This window comes from Zootoca vivipara, chromosome 11 (genome assembly GCF_965207765.1).
Source record: "Zootoca vivipara chromosome 11, rZooViv2.hap1.1, whole genome shotgun sequence".
NCBI classification, from domain to species: Eukaryota; Metazoa; Chordata; class Lepidosauria; order Squamata; family Lacertidae; genus Zootoca; species Zootoca vivipara.
In genome coordinates, this window is record NC_142594.1 from 36,948,631 (window position 1) to 36,971,274 (window position 22,644).

The window sequence follows — 22,644 nt, forward strand, 5'->3', positions numbered from 1 at the left end:
GGTTTGTGCACACATACCTTCCCAGATGGTCAGCCATCCAAGGAGCTACAAATCATGCCTCTCTGAAACCAGGAGTCATAATTCATTCCAAGCACAGGAGAACCATGAGGGGAAATCTCTTATTACAGCAAGGGCTTCCTGAATTTTCTTGGCCTTTTCCACAGCTGGGGCTATGGCATGGGATAAACCTGTGCAAAGCACAGCTTCTAGCTGCTTTTTGAGGTAGCTGCCTGTCAGTTGTGGTAGCTGATTATTTCTATTCATTTTATTTCAGCTTTTTATATACTACGTAATCATTGAAGTTTCTAAGCTGTGTATATAAAATGGCAAAAACCTTACAGTGACTAGAATAAATTGAAATTAATTAGAAAAAGATGAAACTGCCTTAAAATGCCTGCTGGAATAGAAAGGTCTGTGTCAAGCATCTCAGCTGGGAGGGAGTTCCACAAAATCAGCCCCATAATACTGAATGCATGCTTTCTAGTTATCACAAGCCATGCATCTGAACCATGGGGGACCACTAACAAGAGCCTTCACTGATGATCTCAGTGATTGGGCAGGAATATAAGGAACAAGGTGTTCCTTAAGGCTTAAGGTACCTGAGACCCAAGTTGTTAAGACCCTTGTAAATTAATATGGGACCCTTGAACTTGGCCTGGTAACATATGGGCAGCTAGTATTAGCTGAACCATGGGGTACCACTAACAAGAGCCTTCACTGATGATCTCAGTGATTGGGCAGGGATATAAGGAACCAGGTGTTCCTTAAGGTACCCGAGACCCAAGTTGTTAAGACCCTTGTAAATTAATATGGGACCCTTGAACTTGGTAACATGGGCAGCTAGTGTTAGCTTTTATGCTCTGGAATTAGCTGTTAGTAGTAGTCTCCTCACCAGCAGCCTATCCACAGCATTTTGCACTAGCAGGAGCTCCCAGACCATGTCCCAAGGATAGCCCTACATAGAGTTCATTGCAATAATCAAGTCTTGAGGTTGCATGACTCACTGTGCCCAGGTCATCACTGTTGGCAGCATTCACAGCTGCAGGGGGCAGTGGAGGAGGAGGAGGGTGGTGTCAGTGCTACCTGCCCATGCTGACTGCTGGAATCTGTACAGATCAGGGAGGTCTGAGTTTCTTGGTGACCAAGTAAGCATCATATCATCCACAGGGTAGAGGGGACTAGCCCAGGCCTTGATGCATTTACATGCTTAGGTAATTTGAAAGTTCTCCGCACCCTGATCCATATGTAAGCTGGTTTACAAGCTGTGATGCTGCGCTGCACTGTGCAAAAGCACATGAGACTGGATGCTAGTCTGATTAATGCAAGGGAAGTCATTTGGCCCTGCAACGCTGGGCGTTGGCCATGCCTCTTTCCTGCACCAGGTTGGTGTCAGCTATTGGCACTGCTGCATCAGCACTGGGGCAAGTGTTTCTCAGCTTAAAAAAGAAGAAGATATATGCCGGTATTTATAACATGTCAGCTCCCATACCAAGGATCTGAGTCCTCTCCCCGCATCCCTACTTTATCACTGGAAAAGGCTCTCCTCTACCTGCTGCGTTCTATGTTTGTTTACTTTGTCGTAGGCTGTCTTATAAATAAGACAAGGATGTGTTTGCTTAAAGAAAAACATAACTCTATTACAATATGCCAGAAGTTCAAAATATGTGTCAGCAGCTGCAGTATGTGAAATGGCAGGCTGTGCCCAGCACAGTGCCTTTCCGTTTGTGAAAGGTGTGAATGCATTTCACGCATCTCAGCATCGAGGCCATGGCACACTGGGAGAGGACATCAACCCCCAACCACCCCACCCCAGTACTGCAATCCTGATGAATAAAACCCTCCTCTGAAGCTACTATTCCACCTGGGAGGATGAAGTTGCCACTGGTGTCAACGGCAGCTTTGGAAATTGCCTTATGGCGGTTCAGACCCTCTCTCCCTCTGGCCCAGTATTGCTTATTCTGACTAAAAGCAGTCTTCAGGGATCAAGCAGAAAACTTCCCCACCACCTTCTACATGACCCTTTTACCTAAAACACTCATTATTTAATCTGTACCCTTCTGTATGCCAAGTATGAGCTATGGACCCACCCCTCTTGTGCTGACCTGCGTTGCCAACTTTTGATTTCAGAAATGCTGGTTTCAGTGTATGGGTGGAGACTGGTAGAATCTGATAGGCGCTAGAGATGCATCCAGCCACCGCTTTCAGAAATTCTAAGTTTCCACAGATCCTTGGGAAGGAGCCAAACCCTGTAGAATGACGTCTCCAGAAACTCATGCTTTTAAGTCTAAAACAGCAACAAGGACTAGAAAACAGGAGGTATTCCTGATAATTTGCAGGAATTTGAGCGTATACAGAGGTCTACTGCAAAAGGCAGAGAGGGGGTACAGAAAGAGGGGTTAGGTAGGTGGGTCTATCCTGATAACATTGGTGCAAGCTTCCCTGAGAAATTGGTGCAGCAAGGCTGGGAGAGGCACATGGGAGCTGAGTGATGTCACTCGGTCTCAGTGTTGCATATGATGCTGCTTGAACTGTTGTGGCATAAAGGATATATGAACAAATGGAATTGCCTTACATTGAGCAACACCATTAGTCTATCTAGTGCAGGACTTTCTACTCTGACCAGTAGCGGCTACCTAGGGATTGGTCTCTGTGGTACAACATGTCAGTGCATCTGGCTGTTAACCAGAAGGTTGGTGGTTTGAACCCACCCAGGGACGGCTGTGGACAGGATTCCTGCATTGCAGAGCATTGGACTAGATGACCCTTGGGGTCCCTTCCAACTCTACAATTCTGTGATTCTATTATGCCATAGCTACCAAGTTTTCCCTTTTCTCGCGAGGAAGCCTATTCAGCATAAGGGAAAATCCCTTAAAAAAAGGGATAACTTGGCAGCTATGTATTATGCCCTCCCACCAAAAGTCAAAGAGAATAACAATTACCAGACCTTTAGAAGGCATCTCAAGGCAGCCCTGTTTAGGGAAGCTTTTAATGTTTGATGGATTTCTGTATTTTAGTGTTTTGTTGGAGGCCGCCCAGAGTGGCTGGGGGAACCCGGCCAGATGGGCGGGGTATAAATAATAAATTATTATTATTATTATTATTATTATTATTATTATTATTGAACCCCGAACCTTATATTTGTGTGTGTGTGTGCTCTATTACCGCCGACCTACAGCACTCCCCCAGACATCTAAAATTATGGTTTGGATTAGCTGCCCATTTCCTTGATGTCCTTGATGTATTTGAATTCATGCCTCTCATTTCAAATACAGCGTTCTCATTTAATTGAATGGTGAATGTTAGTTAACCACACAAAGGGCTTAAACAACCAGCCGTGGTGTGTCTGCCTTTAAAACTCCTTGAATGGGAAGCTGGATACAAGCTGTTAGTCATTGTAGCATTTTAATCTACAGTAAGGGACCGTGGTGGCTCAGTTGGTAGAGCATCTGCTGCGCAGGCAGAAGGTCCCAGGTTCAATCCCCGACGTCGCCAGGAAGGGGTGGAGGAAAAACTTCTTATCTAAGGGACCCAGGTGGCGCTGTGGTTAAACCACTGAGCCTAGGGCTTGCTGATCCGAAGGTCGGCGGTTCGAATCCCTGTGATGGGGTGAGCTCCCGTTGCTTGGTCCCAGCTCCTGCCAACCTAGCAGTTCGAAAGCACGTCAAAATGCAAGTAGATAAATAGGAACCGCTACAGCGGGAAGGTAAACGGCGTTTCCATGTGCTGCTCTGGTTTGCCAGAAGCGGCTTTGTCATGCTGGCCACATGACCTGGAAGCTATACGCCGGCTCCCTCGGCCAATAATGCGAGATGAGCGCGCAACCCCAGAGTCGGTCACGACTGGACCTAATGGTCAGGGGTCCCTTTACCTTTACCTAATCTACAGTACTTGCAACGTTGGTACAGAGGGATAGAACATCATGTCATTATCTAATTACATTTGAGGTTAGTAGAGCCTCAGGTAGTCACAAGGGAGAGACAGGTATCCCTGCAGGATACAGAAGATCCATTTTGGACCACAAGAAATGCATACTGAATGTGTAGAGTTGCAGGAGACAAAGTACATGTTAGGTCAACTGCTCAACCTTTTTGCTGACTCCAGACCACTTGAAAATTGCTAGGGGTCTCAGCAGACCACTTGATAGATTTTTTTTCACTGAAACCATTGTCAAAAGCAGCAGCAAATTATGAAAATCACAGGTGCCAGGCTGCTGAGACTGGCCCCTTCAATTTGCAGATTTCTAGGAAGGAAATGCACCATCACTGCATTATGAAAATTGTAGGTCTTAGATCAGAGCCTTATTAGTCTGTCCAATAATTCCGTCTTAGATGAAAACAGCCTTGATCATCAGAACAAAAACAAATTGTGCTGGGTTAAGCACAAGTATTTTTCATTTGTTTTCTAACCCTTTCCATGGATCACCTGAATAGAGCTTGCAGACTACCAGTGATCCATGGACCAGACTTTGAGAATTTCAGAATTAGGTCATATCTGCATCAGACAACTTTTACAATATTAGAGCTTCAATATGGTCTTCAATGTCTGTATACTAATGCACAGAGCATGGGAAATAAACAAGATGAACTTGAGCTCTTGGTACAGCAAACTAAATACGACATAATAGGCATCACTGAAACCTGGTGGGATGAGTCTCATGATTGGAATGTAGTAATAGAGGGATACAATCTATTTCAGAGAAATAGACCAAACAGGAAAGGAGGAGGAGTAGTGTTATATGTCAGGGATGTGTATACCTGTGAAGAGATCCAGGATTTAAAACTTCAAAGCCAAGTTGAGTGTATCTGGGTCAAAATTAAGGGAGAGAAAAATAACAGTGATCTCATTGTGGGAGTTTACTATAGATCCCCAAGCCAAACTGAGGACACAGATGATGCCTTCCTGGAACTGATGGCCAAGCATTCAAAAGGAAGTGAGATAGTAGTAATGGGGGATTTCAACTATCCTGATATTTGTTGGATGTCAAACTCAGCCAAGAGCATAAGGTTGAACAGATTCCTCACTGGCCTTGCAGACAATTTCATTGTCCAGAAAGTGGGAGAAGCAACAAGAGGATCAGCCATTTTAGATCTGGTCCTAACCAATAGTGATGGACCTGGTTAGTGAGGTAGAAGTCGCAGGATCATTAGGTGGGAGTGACCATGCTCTTCTGGAGTTTATTATATAGCGGAAAGGAGCAACCAAGCATACTAAGACTCAAATCCTAGACTTTAAGGGAGTTCATGATGGTTGGGAGTTTGTTAAAAGGGAGATACTAAAAGCACAACTTCAGGCAATACCAATGAGACGGAAACATGGAAGGTGCCTAAAGAAGCCAGGGTGGCTATCTAAAGAACTTTTAACTGAGTTAAGATTTAAAAGGGATATGTACCAAAAATGGAAAAAGGGGGAAATCACCAGAGAGGAATTCAAACAAATAGCCAGCACGTGTAGAGACAAAGTCAGAAAAGCTAAAGCACAGAATGAACTCAGGCTTGCTAGAGAGGTTAAAAGCAACAAAAAGGGCTTTTATGGGTATGTCCGTAGCAAAAGGAAGAACAAGGAAGCAGTGGGGTCACTTAGGGGAGAAGATGGTGAAATGTGAACAGGGGACAGAGAAAGGGCAGAACTCAATACCTTCTTTGCCTCAGTCTTCTCCAAAAAATAAAACATTGCCCGACCTGAAGAATATGGAGCAGATGATTCAGCAGGGGAAACACAGCCCAGAATAAGTAAGGAGGTAATACAAGAATACTTGGCTAATTTAGATGTATTCAAGTCTCCAGGGCCAGATGAACTACATCCAAGAGTATTAAAAGAACTGGCAGAGGTGATTTCAGAACCACTGGCAATAATCTTTGAGAATTCCTGGAGAACAGGCGAAGTCCCAGCAGACTGGAGGAGGGCAAATGTTGTCCCTATTTTCAAAAAGGGGGAAAGAGAGGACCCAAACAATTACCACCCAGTCAGCCTGACATCAATACCAGGAAAGATTCTAGAGCAGATCATTAAGCAAACGGTCTGTGAGCACCTAGAAAGGAATGCTGTGATCACTAAAAGTCAGCATGGGTTTCTGAAAAGTAAGTAATGTCAGACTAATTTGATCTCATTTTTTGACAGAATTACAAGCCTGGTAGATGAAGGGAATGCTATAGATATAGCCTATCTTGATATTCTTGTGAAGAATATCTTGATATTCTTGTGAAGAAGCTGGTAAAATGCGGGCTAGACAATGCTACCATTCAGTGGATTTGTAACTGGCTGACTGACCGAACCCAAAGGGTGCTCATCAATGGCTCCTCTTCATCCTGGAGAGTAGTGACTAGTGGGGTGCCACAGGGTTCTGTCTTGGGCCCAGTCTTATTCAACATATTTATCAATGACTTAGATGATGGGCTTGAGGGCATCCTGAGCAAGTTTGCAGATGACACCAAATTGGGAGGGGTGGCTAATACCCCAGAGGACAGAATCACACTTCAGAATGACCTTAACAGATTAGACAACTGGGCCAAAGCAAACAAGATGAATTTAACAAGGAGAAATGTAAGGTACTAAAAAGTGAAATGCAAAAAAAGTGAAATGCACAAATACAGGATGGGAGACACCTGGCTTGAGAGCAGTACATGTGAAAAGGATCTAGGAGTCCTGGTAGACCACAAACTTGACATGAGGCAACAGTGTGATGCAGCAGCTAAAAAAGCCAATGCAGTTCTGGGCTGCATCAATAGGAGTATAGCGTCTAGATCAAGGGAAGTAATAGTACCACTGTATTCTGCTCTGGTCAGACCTCACCTGGAGTACTGTGTCCAGTTCTGGGCACCACAGTTCAAGAAGGATGCTGACAAGCTGGAACGTGTCCAGAGGAGGGCAACCAAAATGGTCAAAGGCCTGGAAACGATGCCTTATGAGGAACAGCTTAGGGAGCTGGGTATGTTTAGCCTGGAGAAGAGAAGGTTAAGGGGTGATATGATAGCCATATTCAAATATATAAAAGGATGTCATATAGAGGAGGGTGAAAGTTGTTTTCTGCTGCTCCAGAGAGGCGGACACGGAGCAATGGATTCAAACTACAAGAAAGAAGATTCCACCTAAACATTAGGAAGAACTTCCTGACAGTAAGAGCTGTTCGGCAGTGGAATTTGCTGCCAAGAAGTGTGGTGGAGTCTTCTTCTTTGGAGGTCTTTAAGCAGAGGCTTGACAGCCATATGTCAAGAATGCTTTGATGGTGTTTCCTGCTTGGCAGGGGGTTGGACTGGATGGCCCTTGTAGTCTCTTCCAACTCTATGATTCTATGATTCTATGAATACCAATGTAGTCCTTGCCTCATGCCATGCCGAGTCAAGATCCATTTGAATAAACCTGTAGGCTGTACGTTACACTTAATGGTACCTGTTTTACACAACATGTTTTACACATCATGGCCTTTCATTTCAGTTGCTGCCTTGACTTCTTCCTCCATTTCCATTGGGGCTGCAATACTTAACACCCACAATCTGACACCAGTTGAAAGATACACATGTTTAAATCTCATTGATTTTATTGGGATATAACAGAAAACAGAACAGTTCACTAGGTTGTGGCTTTTTTTTTAAAAAAAAAGTGTGCATCTGCTTATTTATAAATTTACTGCCTTCCAAAATAAATCAGACTTGATGCACAAGAAACATTTTCAATATTCCTGGATCTAGAAAGGATACTTAAAGTTTATGCATTATAGAACTAACAAAAGGCTGGTTTTTTCCCCAAGCAGACTTGGTAACTTCTTGATGGTGATTGTCAGCCAATGCCTTACTGAAAATGTTTTGTGTTTTGATAGACTAAGAAAGCTTTAAAGAACATCCTGCAGAAGTGCACTCACCTGCCAGCACTCGAACCCTTATTGCATGATGCTCCTCCAAACATCCTGAAGCACATAGTTGGCCAGTTCAGTAAGGTAAATGAGCATTTGCTTACACTTCTTAAAGGCTGCATACATGGCCAACATTTCTAAAACCAATCTCGATAGCTTGATGAGCACATTAGCACTCTCAGGGCCGAGGGCAGCTGTTGCACACAGAAAACGACAACAGTGGCATAGGTTGGTCTTAACACTTGGGGAATAAATGCCATTCTGTGCTGCTGCTTTCTGTGTTGGGATGCTTCTTACAGCTGCTTTTGGTCTTGTTCTTGTGCATCTGTACAGGCAGCTGTACCTGAATCCAGTTCTGGAGTGTTTTGTTGAGGACCCTTGAAATCTCTTGCTGGGAATAGCCAAGAGTGCAGCAGGAAAAAGGCTTTGCTCTGTGGATCAAGCCAAGGGAAGAAGGGAAAATACTCTTGCTATATATGCTGGCCTGTCTAATCCATAGGCTTCATACTGCCTGCCAGGTGCAAGGGGCAATGCTTGCATGAACCTGTCCTCTCAGGCCCATGCTCACATAACCAGTAGTGTAGTGGCAAATTCAGAAGTACAGAGCCCCTTCATAGTCTCATCCATGGCCTCTCACAGCTCCACCTGCTCCCTTCTAAGATTGTGCAGTAATCTTATAAAATAATAACTAGGGATGTATTCTGACTCCCCACCTTTCACTCTGATTGGCTCCAGTCAGCACAAAGAAAGGGAAGATTTTTCAGTGGCTAAAAAGCTCCCCTTTCATGCCAATAGGACGCTAGAGACAGGGACCCTGCTGCAGAACTAGTTATGGGTCTTCGACCCCCTGCAACCCCAGACCACTGCATCTCTGTGCATAACTCCTGAGTCTAGGTTCTGGTTGTTCAGTTCTTCAGTCCAAGCCCTGGAGTCCATGACAACCAATGTCCCCTCTTCTTTAACATGCTTTTTAACATGACACTCCATGGTTTTATGCCTCAAATGGAATGAATAGTCAATGTTTTTCTAGAATAAACTGAAGCTAGGAAATGCAGGAAACAAGAAATCCAGCCACAATATATTTTGTTAGTTGTCTCTGCAAACCTCAAGCCAATAAATGTATAAGAAAAGGGGCTCCCTTCATCAGTTTTTGGAACTCTAATAGAATTCAGCCCTATATATCTTCCTGCAATAAACTGCCTGCTTATATTAATAATGCAGTAACTTTTCAGGGCTATTGTTCAAAAACATATTGTCTATTATGGTATACCCTTCCTATTTTTATTATTACTAAAAATGTAAAAGAAAGAAATCAAGCTACTTTTCTTTGTTCTTCTTGTAGTTTTTAAAGAAATGAGGGCAAGATTTCCACTTGAGACTGCTTAACCCAAATAGAGCTCTGAACGCTTATCCGCACTTCCTCTTGTCCTTTTCCCCAGGGAAAAACCGCTCTTTAGTGCTCAATCGGAGCAAATGGCAATTGGGGTTTCCCCTGGATTGACATGTGTTCTAATCTATTGCTAAAGAGTGGGCTTTCCCTTGGAAAGGAGTGGGGCAAAGGGAAAACTACTCAGACCTATGCTTTCTCGCCACAGCACACAAGTGGAAGTATAGATGAACCCTGAGTCTCGCAAAAAATTTTTTTTTGGGGGGGGGCAGTGGGAATTACTTGAGAATTTAAATAGAGGCAATCCCTTTGGCTCCAGCAGCTACAATTGTTTGTGGCATGATCTCTTGAATTGGACAGGCCTGATTTCTTCATATGAAAAAATTCCACACTCAGTGGAAAGCCTGCACTAGAAACAGCACACTTATTAGAGACCAGTGGAGGCCTGTTTTGTAGTTTACCATATCACTCTTGTTTTAAGGGCCACCCTTTATTTTGAGAGCTGCCCCCTCCCGACCCCCATGTAGTCCCTTGCTCTTTGCTATGTGGCAAGGATGCTTTTTCGGGGGAAGCAGGGCCGAAAGAACTCTTGGCATACATTCCTTGCCACATCCCATTCTATGTTGCAGATTACCCTTAATAGCCTCAGCTGAATCTGTCTCTCTGTTGAGTGGTACACGTTGGTGTCAAAACTCAGTGGATCTTAAAGTATTAGAAATAATCACAAAGGTGAAGGTGAAATAAAGGATAACCTTTGTGCTTTAAAGATTTTATTAGGAGGGTTACGGCATGAATCATATCAAGAGGAAAAGCTAGCATAAATGCATGCTAAGCAGAACAAAACAGTTTGAGTTTAGAGACGCTTATACTGAAATGATGGGTTGTATTGCTGCTAAGGACATTAAGATCCTGATGTGGGCTTTCTTTCCAGAGCAGCCTTCTCCAATCCAATGCTTCCAGATGTTGTTTGGACTCCGACTCCCATCAGTACCAGCCAACATGGTCAACCGCCAGAGATAGGAATTTTAGAGTACTGAAAAACATCTGGACAGCACTAGGTTGGAGAAGGCTAGTCTAGAGAATGTCACGTTTAAAAAACAAAATATTTTGCACCTTCTTCCTGCTATTAATGGGCACATAGGATAAGGATTGTGGAACAGGAAGCAGAAGAGGCATTTGTAATTCAGATGTGCATGCTGACCACTGTAGGTTTTGCAGTCGTGTTACGAATCAATTTGAGCAAAAACTGCTTTAAGCCTCCTGCTTGTTAATGAAAGTGCTCTGAGCACTGTGAGTCTGCAGTTCTTCTTCACTCTCTGGGCACAGTCCAGTGGTATGTTTTTCTGCACAAGTGCCTTTGCTATTGTTCCCTTTCCCTCCTCCATTTTGTCTCAGTGAGGCTTGCAGAGGAGAACGTTCTGTTAGATCATGCTCTTGGTGTCCCTGAAATTTGTTTTTAATAATAAAACTTCACAGGAGATAATAAGCTTTGCAAAGAAATGCTGAATTTCTTACAGTTATATGCTTCATTTTAAATAGGTTCTGCCCCATGATTCCAAAGCACGGCGCCTTTTTGTAACGAGTGGAGGCCTTAAAAAGGTTCAGGAGATAAAAGCAGAGGCTGGGTCACTTCTTCAAGAGTATATCTACACAATTAACAATTGTTATCCAGAGGAAATAGTCAGGTAAGGGTGGGAAACGATGCTGCAGTTTCATTTATGTTGTCCTCAAAGCAGTATCAAAATGTAAGAGATTTATAAATATAATTTCAGTTCCTATGTGACTTTCTCTTTCAGTCTGACATTGGGTTAGGGGCACAGCAAAGTAACTGGACTCCTTCATTTGTATTCGGTTATGTGTATTTATTTACTTGGTTTTTTTTAAAAGGGACTCTAGCCAAGATCCAAAATAACAATAACAATGTACAAATATTCTATACACCTAAAAGTGCCATTCCACATATGACAGTGAAGGGAGTTCCCAAAGCAATTAGTGATGTGGTCTGCGTTGGGAAGGGCTGCTCAAATGGGGAAAAGGGTTTTAACAAAATCAACTCTGACCCAATATTCAGGATGCATGTTCACAAAGTAGGCAGTAACACTACTTTCTGTACAATGTGCATCCACCACACCACACCACGGATAGCCAATACCAGCAGAGAGAGGGTAGCTTTTGACACTAATGAAAATGTGAGGAATGGGCTCCAGTTGCAAATCCACTCAGAGCAGACGGAATAGCCCTCCAGGATTTTTGATTTGCTAGGCTACGGATAGCATGTCGTGTCTGGCTGTCAGTATGATTTTATCCTGTCCACACACAAAAATTAAAATTGAGAGGAGTAGGATGTAAGGGACATGGCTGTAGCCCGTTCCTCTTAGTTTCTGGACTTCGTAACCTCCAAATTTCCTGCCTGTCTGAGTCATAAGCTCCTAAAGTGGAATGGACCCATAGTGTTCCCATAGTCCTTCTTCCAGGAAGGCCTAATTGAATGGGCTCCCAATCAGCTGTGTGCTAACAAAGAGGGAAGAAGTTGGCCATCCCTATGCCAGGCCATTGCTCCTTCCAGAGTGTTAAGATGCCATGCGATTGCACTCCCTCTGCTGGTCATCTGCCTTTCCATAGCATGCTGTAACTCAGTCCTGTTGGAGCTGGAAAAGTTTTACCTGCAAACTGAATAAAATTAAATGATCTGGAATTTCCCCATAAGAGAAAATTCCTTTGATGGTTCAGTGTCTTAAACTTCTGTTACCAAACCGGAGCACATCATTAAGTGGATGTCACAGAGATTTTATTATGCTAGCCTGGTAGGCAGATGTGCTAGAGGTATGTGTGGCCCTCCAGATGTTGCTGAACTGCAACTCGGAACATCCCTAACCATTGGCCAAGCTGGCTGGGGGTGATGGGAGTCCAGGAACATCTGGAGGGTCATAGGTTTCCCCACCCTTGTGCTAGAGCAACGTGCCAGTCTATTTGAATCTGGTGTTCAAGATTTAAGATGTACAATATTAACTGGCGGGGGGAGGTTAAGCACATAGTCTGAGCCAGGGGTCAGCAAACTTTTTCAGCAGGGGGCTGGTCCACTGTCCCTCAGACCTTGTGGGGAGCTGGACTATATTTTTTTTGGGGGGGGGGAATGAATGAATTCCTATGCCCCACAAATAACCAAGAGATGCATTTTAAAGAAAAGCACACATTCTACTCATGTAAAAACACGCTGATTCCCAGACCGTCTGCTGGCCAGATTGAGAAGGCGATTGGGCCAGATCCAGGCCTTAGTTTGCCTACCCATGGTCTGAGCCAATCAGTTTTAGTCTGAAGTAATCCTGTTAGTTTCAGTGGGATTTACTCCCAAGAAAGTGTGCATAGAATTATAGTTTCATTGAGAGAACACCATCAATTGGCTAGCAGAAAGAGGGAAATTATGCAAGCTCTCTGTTTACATAGCACTCAGACATTGTTAATGTATTAGTGTTCTCTGTTACTCAAAGGTTTGCATACTCCCACACCAACAGATGTTGGTCCACTGAAATATCATCTTGTTTATTTTATATTTCTACTTGCTTGCAGTTTCACCTAGAGAAGTTAAGGGTATTGTTCATTTTTGCATTCATAAATTATTTACTCTTCGTCTAGAAAAGGCAACAGTAGTGCCATTTGAAACATTAAGAAACTAGTTTCTGCCCTGTTACTTGCTTTGCAGTTTCTTACTGTCTGTTGATTTTTGCTTTGTCTTAAATGCCACACACTGCTTTTAAATCTGACCTTTGTGCTGGGATCTAAGGGAAGCTGGGACACATTTTTATACTTTGATTGCATGCCCAAGAGGGAATTGTTAGACAGCAGTAAATTCCTCCAAGTAAAATCTTTAAGGGATCCAAACAACATTAAGCGAATTCTCCAGAGGGAAGCCTTTGGATGCTTGTGTTTTTCTTTGTCATCTCTAAGCAAAGCAGTAATAGAGCAGAGGGTACAATTTCAAGTTTCAGTGAGAATGGAGGAGAGCAAGATTCACAGCAAGGGTCAAAGGCCTCCTTTTTGGATAGAAAGACTGAATGACAAATATTGTTTTAAAAATGGTGTGAATACTATGTATGCCTCATAATTACCTCAGAGATATTGTAAACTGCCCTGTGATTCTTGGATGGAGGGCAGTATAGTCTTCTTCTTATTTATTATTAGTGATGATCCTGAAGACTCACATCTGTCCTCATCAAATGGTGAAGGGGAATGTGTAATTCTTTTTCTTGACATATTATACCAGGACAAGCAGAGTTGAGGCAGTGGAGGGAGGGATTCAGACACACAGTGACCACCTTAAAATGTCTTTAGAACTAATCAACCCCTGCACAGGCCCAAACATATGGTTCCATTTCCTAGGCAGTAACATCAAATTGCAAATGACTAAGACCATAATACACAGCACAGAAGATGTGGAAGGTGAAAAAAACAACATAGGCTGCAATCCTAAAAGTTGTTAGGATTGTGTTGCTAATTATCTTGAACTCTTGAACTCAGTGGGACTTACTTCTGAGTAGACGTGTATAGACTTGTCTTGTTAATATCTGGTGGACACCTAATCCGTTCTGCAATATAAGGTTACAAGGTTTGAGCAATGGTGGACCTATTTTGGGGGGGCCCTGAAGCTTGAACTGTTATGGGGGGGGGTGGCCTTCACATCCAGCAACAAGGTTTTTACTTCAGAAAAAATGTGGGTAACGAGGGGGGCATGATAGCAGTATGTGAAATGATATATGATGTGGAGAAACAGGATAGAGAGATGTTTCTCGCGCTCTTGCACAGGCATCCCCAAACTTCGGCCCTCCAGATGTTTTGGACTACAATTCCCATCATCCCTGACCACTGGTCCTGTTAGGTAGGGATCATGGGAGTTGTAGGCCAAAACATCTGGAGGGCCGCAGTTTGGGGATGTCTGCTGCTCTTGCATAATACTTAAAGCCAGAGTCATCCAATGAAACTGAGTGGTGGGAGCTTTAAGGCAGAGAAAAGAAAGTCCTTGTTGACATACCACATGGAGTCCACCTCTCTCACCCTATGTTTAGAGGAATTCCCTCCTAAGATGGTTCTTCCCATTTACAGTTTTTATAAGTAGTTGTTTTGATTTTTTAAAAATAATAATTTGTGGGCCAATATATTGGGGGCACCCATTTTTTAATTTAAAATGTTCTAGCTGATAGAGCCCTAATAGTTGCATAATTGCTTAAGATGAAATCCCAACTCTTTGATTTATTCCTCATAAACATGCTGGCATGTATCATGTGTCATCTTTGGCCATGACCCAGCACAGAGTGAAATGCACTTAATCCCACTGATTTCTTTCAGCAGGTTTAAGTATGCTTAATTTTCTGTTCAATGGTAGTTTGGTATTTAGCATGATGAGTTTTTAATCAAGGCACCCTTGTTTCTCTTTCAGATATTATTCCCCTGGATATTCTGAAGCACTTCTGGAAAGGGTAGAAAATTATCAGCCAGTTCTATAAACCCTTCATCATTTGTGATAGAACATTCCCCACCCACCCCTATTTCCAATATGTGTTTTTGAGTGGCAAATGACTGTATTTCTAGTCTGGGAGATACTAACTTTCTATATTCTTCTGTTCCCAATCAATTATGATAACAGGAAGACATACCCTTTCCATCTTTAATCTACACTTGGTTTTCTGGAAACCTTACCTAAGAATAAAGACTTTTACGCACATGTGTTAAGAGGCCTGCATTTCTCAGAGTTATTGAGGACCTGAAGGGGCCAGCGCTCTTCCCGGATAGACCTGTGGTCTTCAGAGCAATTTGTCCAATCAGGTCCTTAAGACAAAGAATAGAATGAGAGGATTACAGCCTCATCCAATAAGCACTGGACCCAGCAGTGCCTCTGTTCATTTCAGCAGAGAGGTGCAGATTGAGATTACCAAATCCAAGTAGGAATTGTCTTCAAATGAACAAACAAGTGGCAAACTATTTCCTCACCCCACTTCTTCACTGACCCCTGTACCACCTCCACATAAGCTCTCTTTCCATGGCACCTTGAAGAACCAAGGTACAGCTGGTAAATTGATGGGTATTTCCCCCCCCCCCCCGAAGATACAGGTTTTGTCTCTGTTAACATTTAGGAGTGGATTTCAAAAGAACTGTGATTTGGGTAACAAAATGCTTGAAAGGAAAGGTGGTGAGTGATTAAAGGGAAACTGAAAATAAGCATGGCATTGAATTTTACTTGAAATTTTATTAACTCTGGAAAGATAGAATGCTTAAAAAAATATTTAAAAGCTGCACCTTGGCAACTTTCCACATGCTCAAAACGATAGCACTAGATACTAACAAATAAAACTACATACTAAGTCAAACAGAAATGTGTATGACAATTTCCTTCAGCCAACATGCAGTTTTTTTCTTTTGTGTCTGTCTTGTTTGCCTAACATTCATAACAGGTAAAAGTTAAAAGGTGTTTGGAAGAGGGAATGTTACTGCATAAAAGCTACAAAGCTAACATAACAAACACCCTTAAATTATTGTCTGTCTTCTGGGCTAGTGCAGACTACAACAGTTGGGTCAGTTAGCCTCAAGCATTGCTTAAGACTTGTATTACTTCTGAAAGACGTTTGGGCTTCCGTCAATGCTCAGTGATAAGGTGGTGTCATGAGGAAGTGAATCACCCACCACCAACTGCTTTTTTATTATGTTTGTCACTGACCTCACCCTTAAATAGCTCATGACCAATTTTGATTGTCTCCTCCACCAACCTCCTTCTTCCTTTTGGGTTCCAGCAATTGCACTCCATTCTATAAAATCTTGGTAAGCTGGTATGACCTGGAAGGCTGGGCTTTTGGGGAAAAGGTGGGAACTCTTAATTCACTCCAGAAAGTGTTGTTGTTTTTTAATGCCACCTTCTTCAGCATTTTCTTTCTTTGGTCCCCTCCTCAGGATGCCTTTCTTACATAATTTGAAGGAGATAACTAGACCAAACCATACACCACCAGTAGCAATCCTGTGCCTCAGCTAGTTCAGGGTACTTGAGCCTGAGTAAGACTAGCCATCCTGTTGGAGGGGGCCAAAGAAATGAATACGATCAGCACATGAGTTGGTCAACTCTCATCATCCTTGATCATCAGCTGTGCTGGATGGTTCACATTTTAATGTGATTGCCATTGAAATAACTGGTACTTAATGCCTTTTTGTACAACCAGCTGGGCATGAGATAGTGGGGAAAGGCTTGCCTATACAGACACTTACATGCCCATAAAGAACTGGTTGTGTGCATTTGCTGCCACAGGCAGATTTGAAATGTGTCTAGTTGTGATGGCACATGGAAGCCAGCTCTCGCATATTAGATTAGATTGGTTCATTTGTAAAATAACACTATGAAAGTAATACAGAGTAGTATCAATAGAGTTAACTCAGACCTAAATAAACTGCAACATAAACTTAAAATGCTGAATTTCCCTGGCAGTTCACAACAAATCCCTTTAAAAAGGAAAAAATAATAATCCTCTTTTAGCAAATGTTAGAATGAAATAGTAAAGCAGCTCTTGTGTAGGACTATGGATGCACACATCCTGCCTGTCAAATTTATATGCAAATAAGACAGGAATTTAGATCATAATATATCGCTTAACATTCTCATCAAGAAGCTAATGCACCTTTTAAAATAATGCAAAATACTTCCAGCCAATAATTTCTTTAATCAGTACAAAGATTCATGTGTCTAGTATCTGGTGTATGTGTTTTTTTAAAAAAAAGAATTTTAATTGGCTCCAAAGCTTATGGCAGTTGTACAGCTTTTTATTTGGCTTCCACATTTTGAAAGCATTCTCAAAAAAATCCAGCAGGAATCCAAGTGACACTGCCAGTGTTCACTCTATTGTATAAAAATCAATAGTTCCTTGTTTCCCCCCCTTTCGTTTTAAACAATACATAAATAATATTGGCATTGGCAAAAAGAAGCCACATGCTTCAGCCAGCCCTATAATTTGGGTTAGTGTGAATACCAATTAGACTATTACTGTTGCACAGTATTTGGGCATGTTTAACAAAAGATTAAATTAAGGGATATATAAGGAACAGAAAACATGTTTCAGAGAAGAGCGTAAACCTGATTCTTTGTGCTGACTGATGATTCGGAGCCTCCTTGTGTCACCCTAGCCTAGCCTTATTTTAAATTGGCATATCTTGCCAGCTCTTTCTGGTTCTTAGCCAGTTTGGTCAGTAGAAAGGACCAGAGAGTGACATGGCAAAGATTTGTTATAGCCCAGGATGGACATTTATCATCCCTCCACCTGCCTCCCAACATGTTGACCTAACTGACCATGATAGCATCCTCACTGTTGTTTCAACATGCTGAAATCTGGAATTTAGAAAGGTCAAACCCAGTCCCAGTGCCAATGTAACAACAACAACAACAACAAAGAGAGGTAAAGGTAAAGGACCCCTGGCAGTTAAGTCCAGTTGCATACGACTCTGCGGTTGCAGCACTCATCTCGCTTTACAGGCCGAGGGAGCCGGTGTTTGTCCGCAGACACTTTTTCTGGGTCATGTGGCCAGCATGACTAAGCCGCTTCTGGTGCAACAGAATACCGGAACCAGAGCAGCGCACAGAGACACCATTTATCTTCCCGCCTGAGCAGTACTTATTTATCTACTTGCAGTTTTTGGCGTGCTTTCAAACTGCTAGGTTGGCAGGGGCTGGGACCGAGCAACGGGAGCTCACCCCGTCATGGGGATTCGAACTGCCGACCTTCTTTCGGCAAGCCCAAGAGGCTAGACCACAGCACCACCACTATATGTCAATAACTTGTTTCATCAAAGCGGCTTGCTCTATAACATAAAAAAATCACAATGCTTGTTGATTTTCAGCACTGAATTTTTTGTGTGTTTTTGTTTATTGCATGTTTGTTTATTGTTTTTGCATCTTTTTCAGGGAAAAGTATGCAAGGGCAAACTATGACACCTATTAAGCTAAATTTAAACCCTTACATGACTTGGGACCCAAATATCAGTTGGACTGCTGTAATGGACTGGCTGGATGCAGCTGAGTGGTGGGAGGCAGCAGCTGGAGAACCCCCAAGGAAACAAGGCTGAGAGCCAGAGGATTGGTGGTGGGACAATGAGGGAGGGAGCCGACTGGGAGGAGGAGGTGCCAGCAGCTGAAGAGGTAACAAGGTTTAGTGAGCAGGAAGAGGCTGTGGCAGAAAGCAATCCAGAGGTGGAAGCGGAGGCCAGAGAGGAGGTGGGCCAAGGGGCAGAATGGAGGCAGGCTCAAGAATCCAGAGAGTCTCCCCCCTTCTGTTGTGGTGGCCAGGTCCCCTACCCCCAGTCTAGAACACAGAGAAATGAAAAGAGCAGAGCAGAGATTGGCTGTGCACAGACGCAGCTTGGGAAGAGCAGGAGCCTTAGTGAGTGGTGGGAAGGTGCGGACCTTTCAGCCCTCACAACTGCCTTATTGGAGCAAGACCTGCTGGGATCACTAGACCTGCACTGTTCTGTTTTCTTTGAATAAAAAGTTAACTGCAATTACACCATGTTTTTCTATTGCTGACATACGCTTGACTCCTGCTCCTGACAATGCGCCCATCCACAGAGATTGTTCTCAGAAGTCCTTTCTTCAGCTGCCCCTGCTGTCTGCAGTATGGCAGGTGGTGACTGGAGACTGCCCTTCTTCAACAGTTGTTGAATTGCCCTATAACAAACCAGAATGAATGTTCAATAGATAGCCAATGCCATCTAACTTCTCACAAACTTTGTGCAAACAAGTCAGGATGAATTCTGAACAAACTGGAAGCAACCTTTGTTTAAAACTCCATGGAACTGCGGTAGTTGTTGTTTCAGTAAACATATTTCTATAGTGGGGAATTTGTGCATGGGGGTGGCCTGTTTTCACCCTATGGATTTCAGAAAAGCTGTGAAATAATTAGGAATGTGGGGGATAAATATGTAAATTGGACATTGTCTCGTCAGTGAGGCCAAAGACTGCTGGACAGAAAGCAATCTGGTGAATTGCACTGCTAAATAGTACCTACGACCAGACACTTCTAATTAGTTCACAGGTTTTTAAAAGGCAGATTCATTGGTAAGGCAACTTTTGTATGTAATAACATAATGCTGCATAATTGTTTTGCTGGATTATGCTCTCCCCAAAGCCACATCCTAACAAATTTAAATTCCTGTGGACTTGATAGCGTTGAGTCTTTTGTAATTTTGAAAGATGGAATAGCTAAGGATGTTCCTATCCTCACAGCACCTGTGTTGTATTTTTATTTAAACCTTAAAAAAATGTATTGCAAAACAGCTTGAATCAGTTTGAGTTGAGCAGGCTAAAATCCTTCAGCCACTATTGGCTTGCACAGTGATGTTTACGCTAACCACACAAGAGAAAACCTCAAATTCCCCTTCCACATCTCTTTAGCTGTACAAATACAGCTGAGTTGTCAGCAGGAATGTCAACATTCTGGAATACTTACACTGCAATCACCTGTATTATTCATGGACAAGTAAAATGCAGATTGCAACGAATGTCACAACATACTGCTTTTATTATATAGTACTATGTTTGCTGCTTCAGCACAACCATTTAGTACACCATTACTGGATGTCAATAAGTATATTTCCTTCCTTTTTGTTTGATGCTCCTTTCCATTAGACTTGGGGCCACCTACACATTAAGTTAAACACATACTTAGTTTAAAGCATATGTAGACAATTTAATTTTATAAAATGCATCTGCAGAGGCACCCAATCCAGCCAGGACCATGAAGACAAAAGGTGACGCAAACCAATAAAAGTATGCAGATCTACTAAAGAGGAATATATTACAGAGTAACTGGATGAGCTCTTTGCACAACTTTTGAGTAAAGGATATGCAATGCAGTAGTTAAATTGCTCATGAGCGAAATCAACCATTGTTTGCAGCACATCTTTGTTTCTTCAACAGCAGCAATTAAAATATAAAATGGACAATACATCCCTGACTATTTTACAGTAAAAGTTGGTAACCTGACTGTTTAAACATGGTTTGGACATGCTATTTTTTAAATACAAAAGACAAGATTTCTATGCTGAAACAGAACAGAATATAAAAGCTCAGTGGCAAAGTTGTTGCTTCTCCCCACATAAAATATTTTGGACTCTGAGACTGGCCCAAATTGTGTAAGCCCCCAGCTGCTACAATCACAGAATTTATTTAGCTTATTCTTCCCTCACATTGACCCTGTTTTTTATCCCCTGCCGTTAGTAGTTATTCTGGCTTCATTTCTCCCTTTATTTATCATTTTGCTATATCATACTTGATTTTGGTTTAGAAGAATTGCTGTGAGATTCACATTAGGCAAGGATTAAGTAAAGGTGGAGACTGTAATATTGTAAACCGTAGTGCTGTTAGGATAGGACTTTGAGGTCTACAGTCCCACTCAGCCAAAGCAGCAGGAGTGTCTACAAATGCAGAGCGAGCATAGCACACTGAACTAAGAGAAGTACAGTGGTACCTCTAGTTATGAACTTAATTTGTTCCGGAGGTCCGTTCTTAACCTAAAACTGTTCTTAACTAGAGGCGTGCTTTCGCTAATGGGGCCTCTTGCTGCTGCGCCAGCGGCACACGATTTCCGTTCTAATCCTGGGGCAAAGTTCTCAACTTTAGGTAACTCTTCCAGGTTAACGGCGTTTGCAACCTGAAGTGTTTGTAACCTAGGCATTTGTAACCCGAGGTACCACTGTAATACATATTGCCCTCTAGTTCACAGTCTAAGGGCAGATCCACACCATGTAATTAAAGCACATCTGACACACATTTGCAGCACGGGACTTCCTCCAAAGAATACTGGGAACTAAAGCTTCTCCTTACAGAGCTACAATTCCTAGCACCCTTAACAGACTATTGAGGGACCCTCAGACTGGCCATGTCAGGATAAATAAGAAAATCGGGTTAAATGTCATTTGTGAATGCAGCCTTAATTTTTGTCCTTAAATTGCTTGCCTCACCCGAGACAGTAAATATCACAGCAGCTGAACCTAGCATAGTCAAAGCATAGTCATACCTATCATTTTGCATGATAAAGTTGCAGCTTAGCTGAGCGCACTTTGTCCCAAAGGGCAGGATGTTTTTGGTAACATGTGAGAGACATACCTTGAGTAAGCTGTGCTGACCTGTCTGAGAAGTCAAACATAAAACCTGTCATCAACTACACAATGAAAAACAATTAAAAAAGAGAGATCCTTCAAGTCCACTTGAGACTTAAAGGGTGCAGAAGGGAACAAAATAATTACGTTTTTTCAACTGGATGAATCCATTTCAGAGTGAGGGAAAATACAGTGCACTCATATAATACATATCACTAAACCAGGAGCAAATGAAAACATGCTACTAATCGAACATCAAGAACATGGCACTCAAAATACTATAAACCTACAATTTATATTTGATGTGTATTTTCTGATAATATTACACTGAATAAGGTTTATCCATTTTATCATAAATATGTCCTACCCATCATTTACCTGGGAGAAGGACCCCATCTGCACTGTACATTTAAACAGCATTGCACCACATTAATCAACCTCTGCTTTCTCCAAAGAATCCAGGGTGCTGTGGGTTTTTTTTTTAAGGATGCTATTCCCTCCACTGGGGGCGCGGGTGGCGCTGTGGTCTAAACCACTGAGCCTCTTGGGCTTGCTGCTCAGAAAATCAGTGGTTCGAATCCCCGCAACAGGGTGAACTGCCATTGCTCAGTCCCAGCTCCTGCCAACCTAGCAGTTCGAAAGCACGCCAAGCAGTGCAAGAAGATAAATAGGTACGACTCCGGTGGGAATGTAAACGGTGTTTCCATGCGCTGCTCTGGTTTTGGTACCAGAAGTGGCTTAGTCATGCTGGCCACATGACCCAGAAAAACTGTCTGTGGTCAAACGCCGGCTCCCTCAGCCTGTAAAGTGAGATGAGTGCCGCAACCCCAGAGTGGTCTGCGACTGGACTTAACTGTCAGGGGTCCTTTACCTTTTATCTTTATTCCCTCCACAGAGTTACAATTCTCAGAGTGGTTTAACAATTGATCCCTCTTCCCGGGGAATTCTGGGTATTGTAGTTGCGTGAGGGGAACAGGAGTCTCCTAACAACTCTCTTCACACTTCTTTGGGGGAAAGCCATGACTGTGGTATGATACTGTTCTAGATGGATGGCAGAAACTGCCAATTTTGGTTTATTTCTGCTACTCATTCTTTCCATCCTTAAGTTAAATTGGCACATGTTTTGCCTTAAAAAAAAAATCATCACAACAATTTCTCAGCATTTAAGTGCATGTTTCTCCCTTATACGTAATTTTACCCTAGACAAATTTTAAAAGCATATTTGGCAAATGTTTAAGTTTTGCATTTTAATGCACACATTCCCCTAATATGTACATGTTTAACAACTTTT

General features: G+C 42.5%; 1 protein-coding gene across 2 annotated transcripts in view; it reads left to right on the plus strand.

Moving 5' to 3' along the window:
- Nucleotides 1-15,598, plus strand: part of SPAG6 (sperm associated antigen 6) — a 54,129-nt gene extending 38,531 nt beyond the window's left edge. For both annotated transcript variants that reach the window (XM_035130051.3, XM_088653924.1), the window contains exons 9-11: nt 7,814-7,930; nt 10,773-10,918; nt 14,665-15,598. In XM_035130051.3, coding sequence (XP_034985942.1) covers nt 7,814-7,930; nt 10,773-10,918; nt 14,665-14,731 — 330 coding nt within the window. In that variant the 3' untranslated portion in view covers nt 14,732-15,598. The remainder of the gene's footprint in view (nt 1-7,813; nt 7,931-10,772; nt 10,919-14,664) is intronic.
- The last annotated feature ends 7,046 nt before the right edge of the window (nt 15,599-22,644 follow it).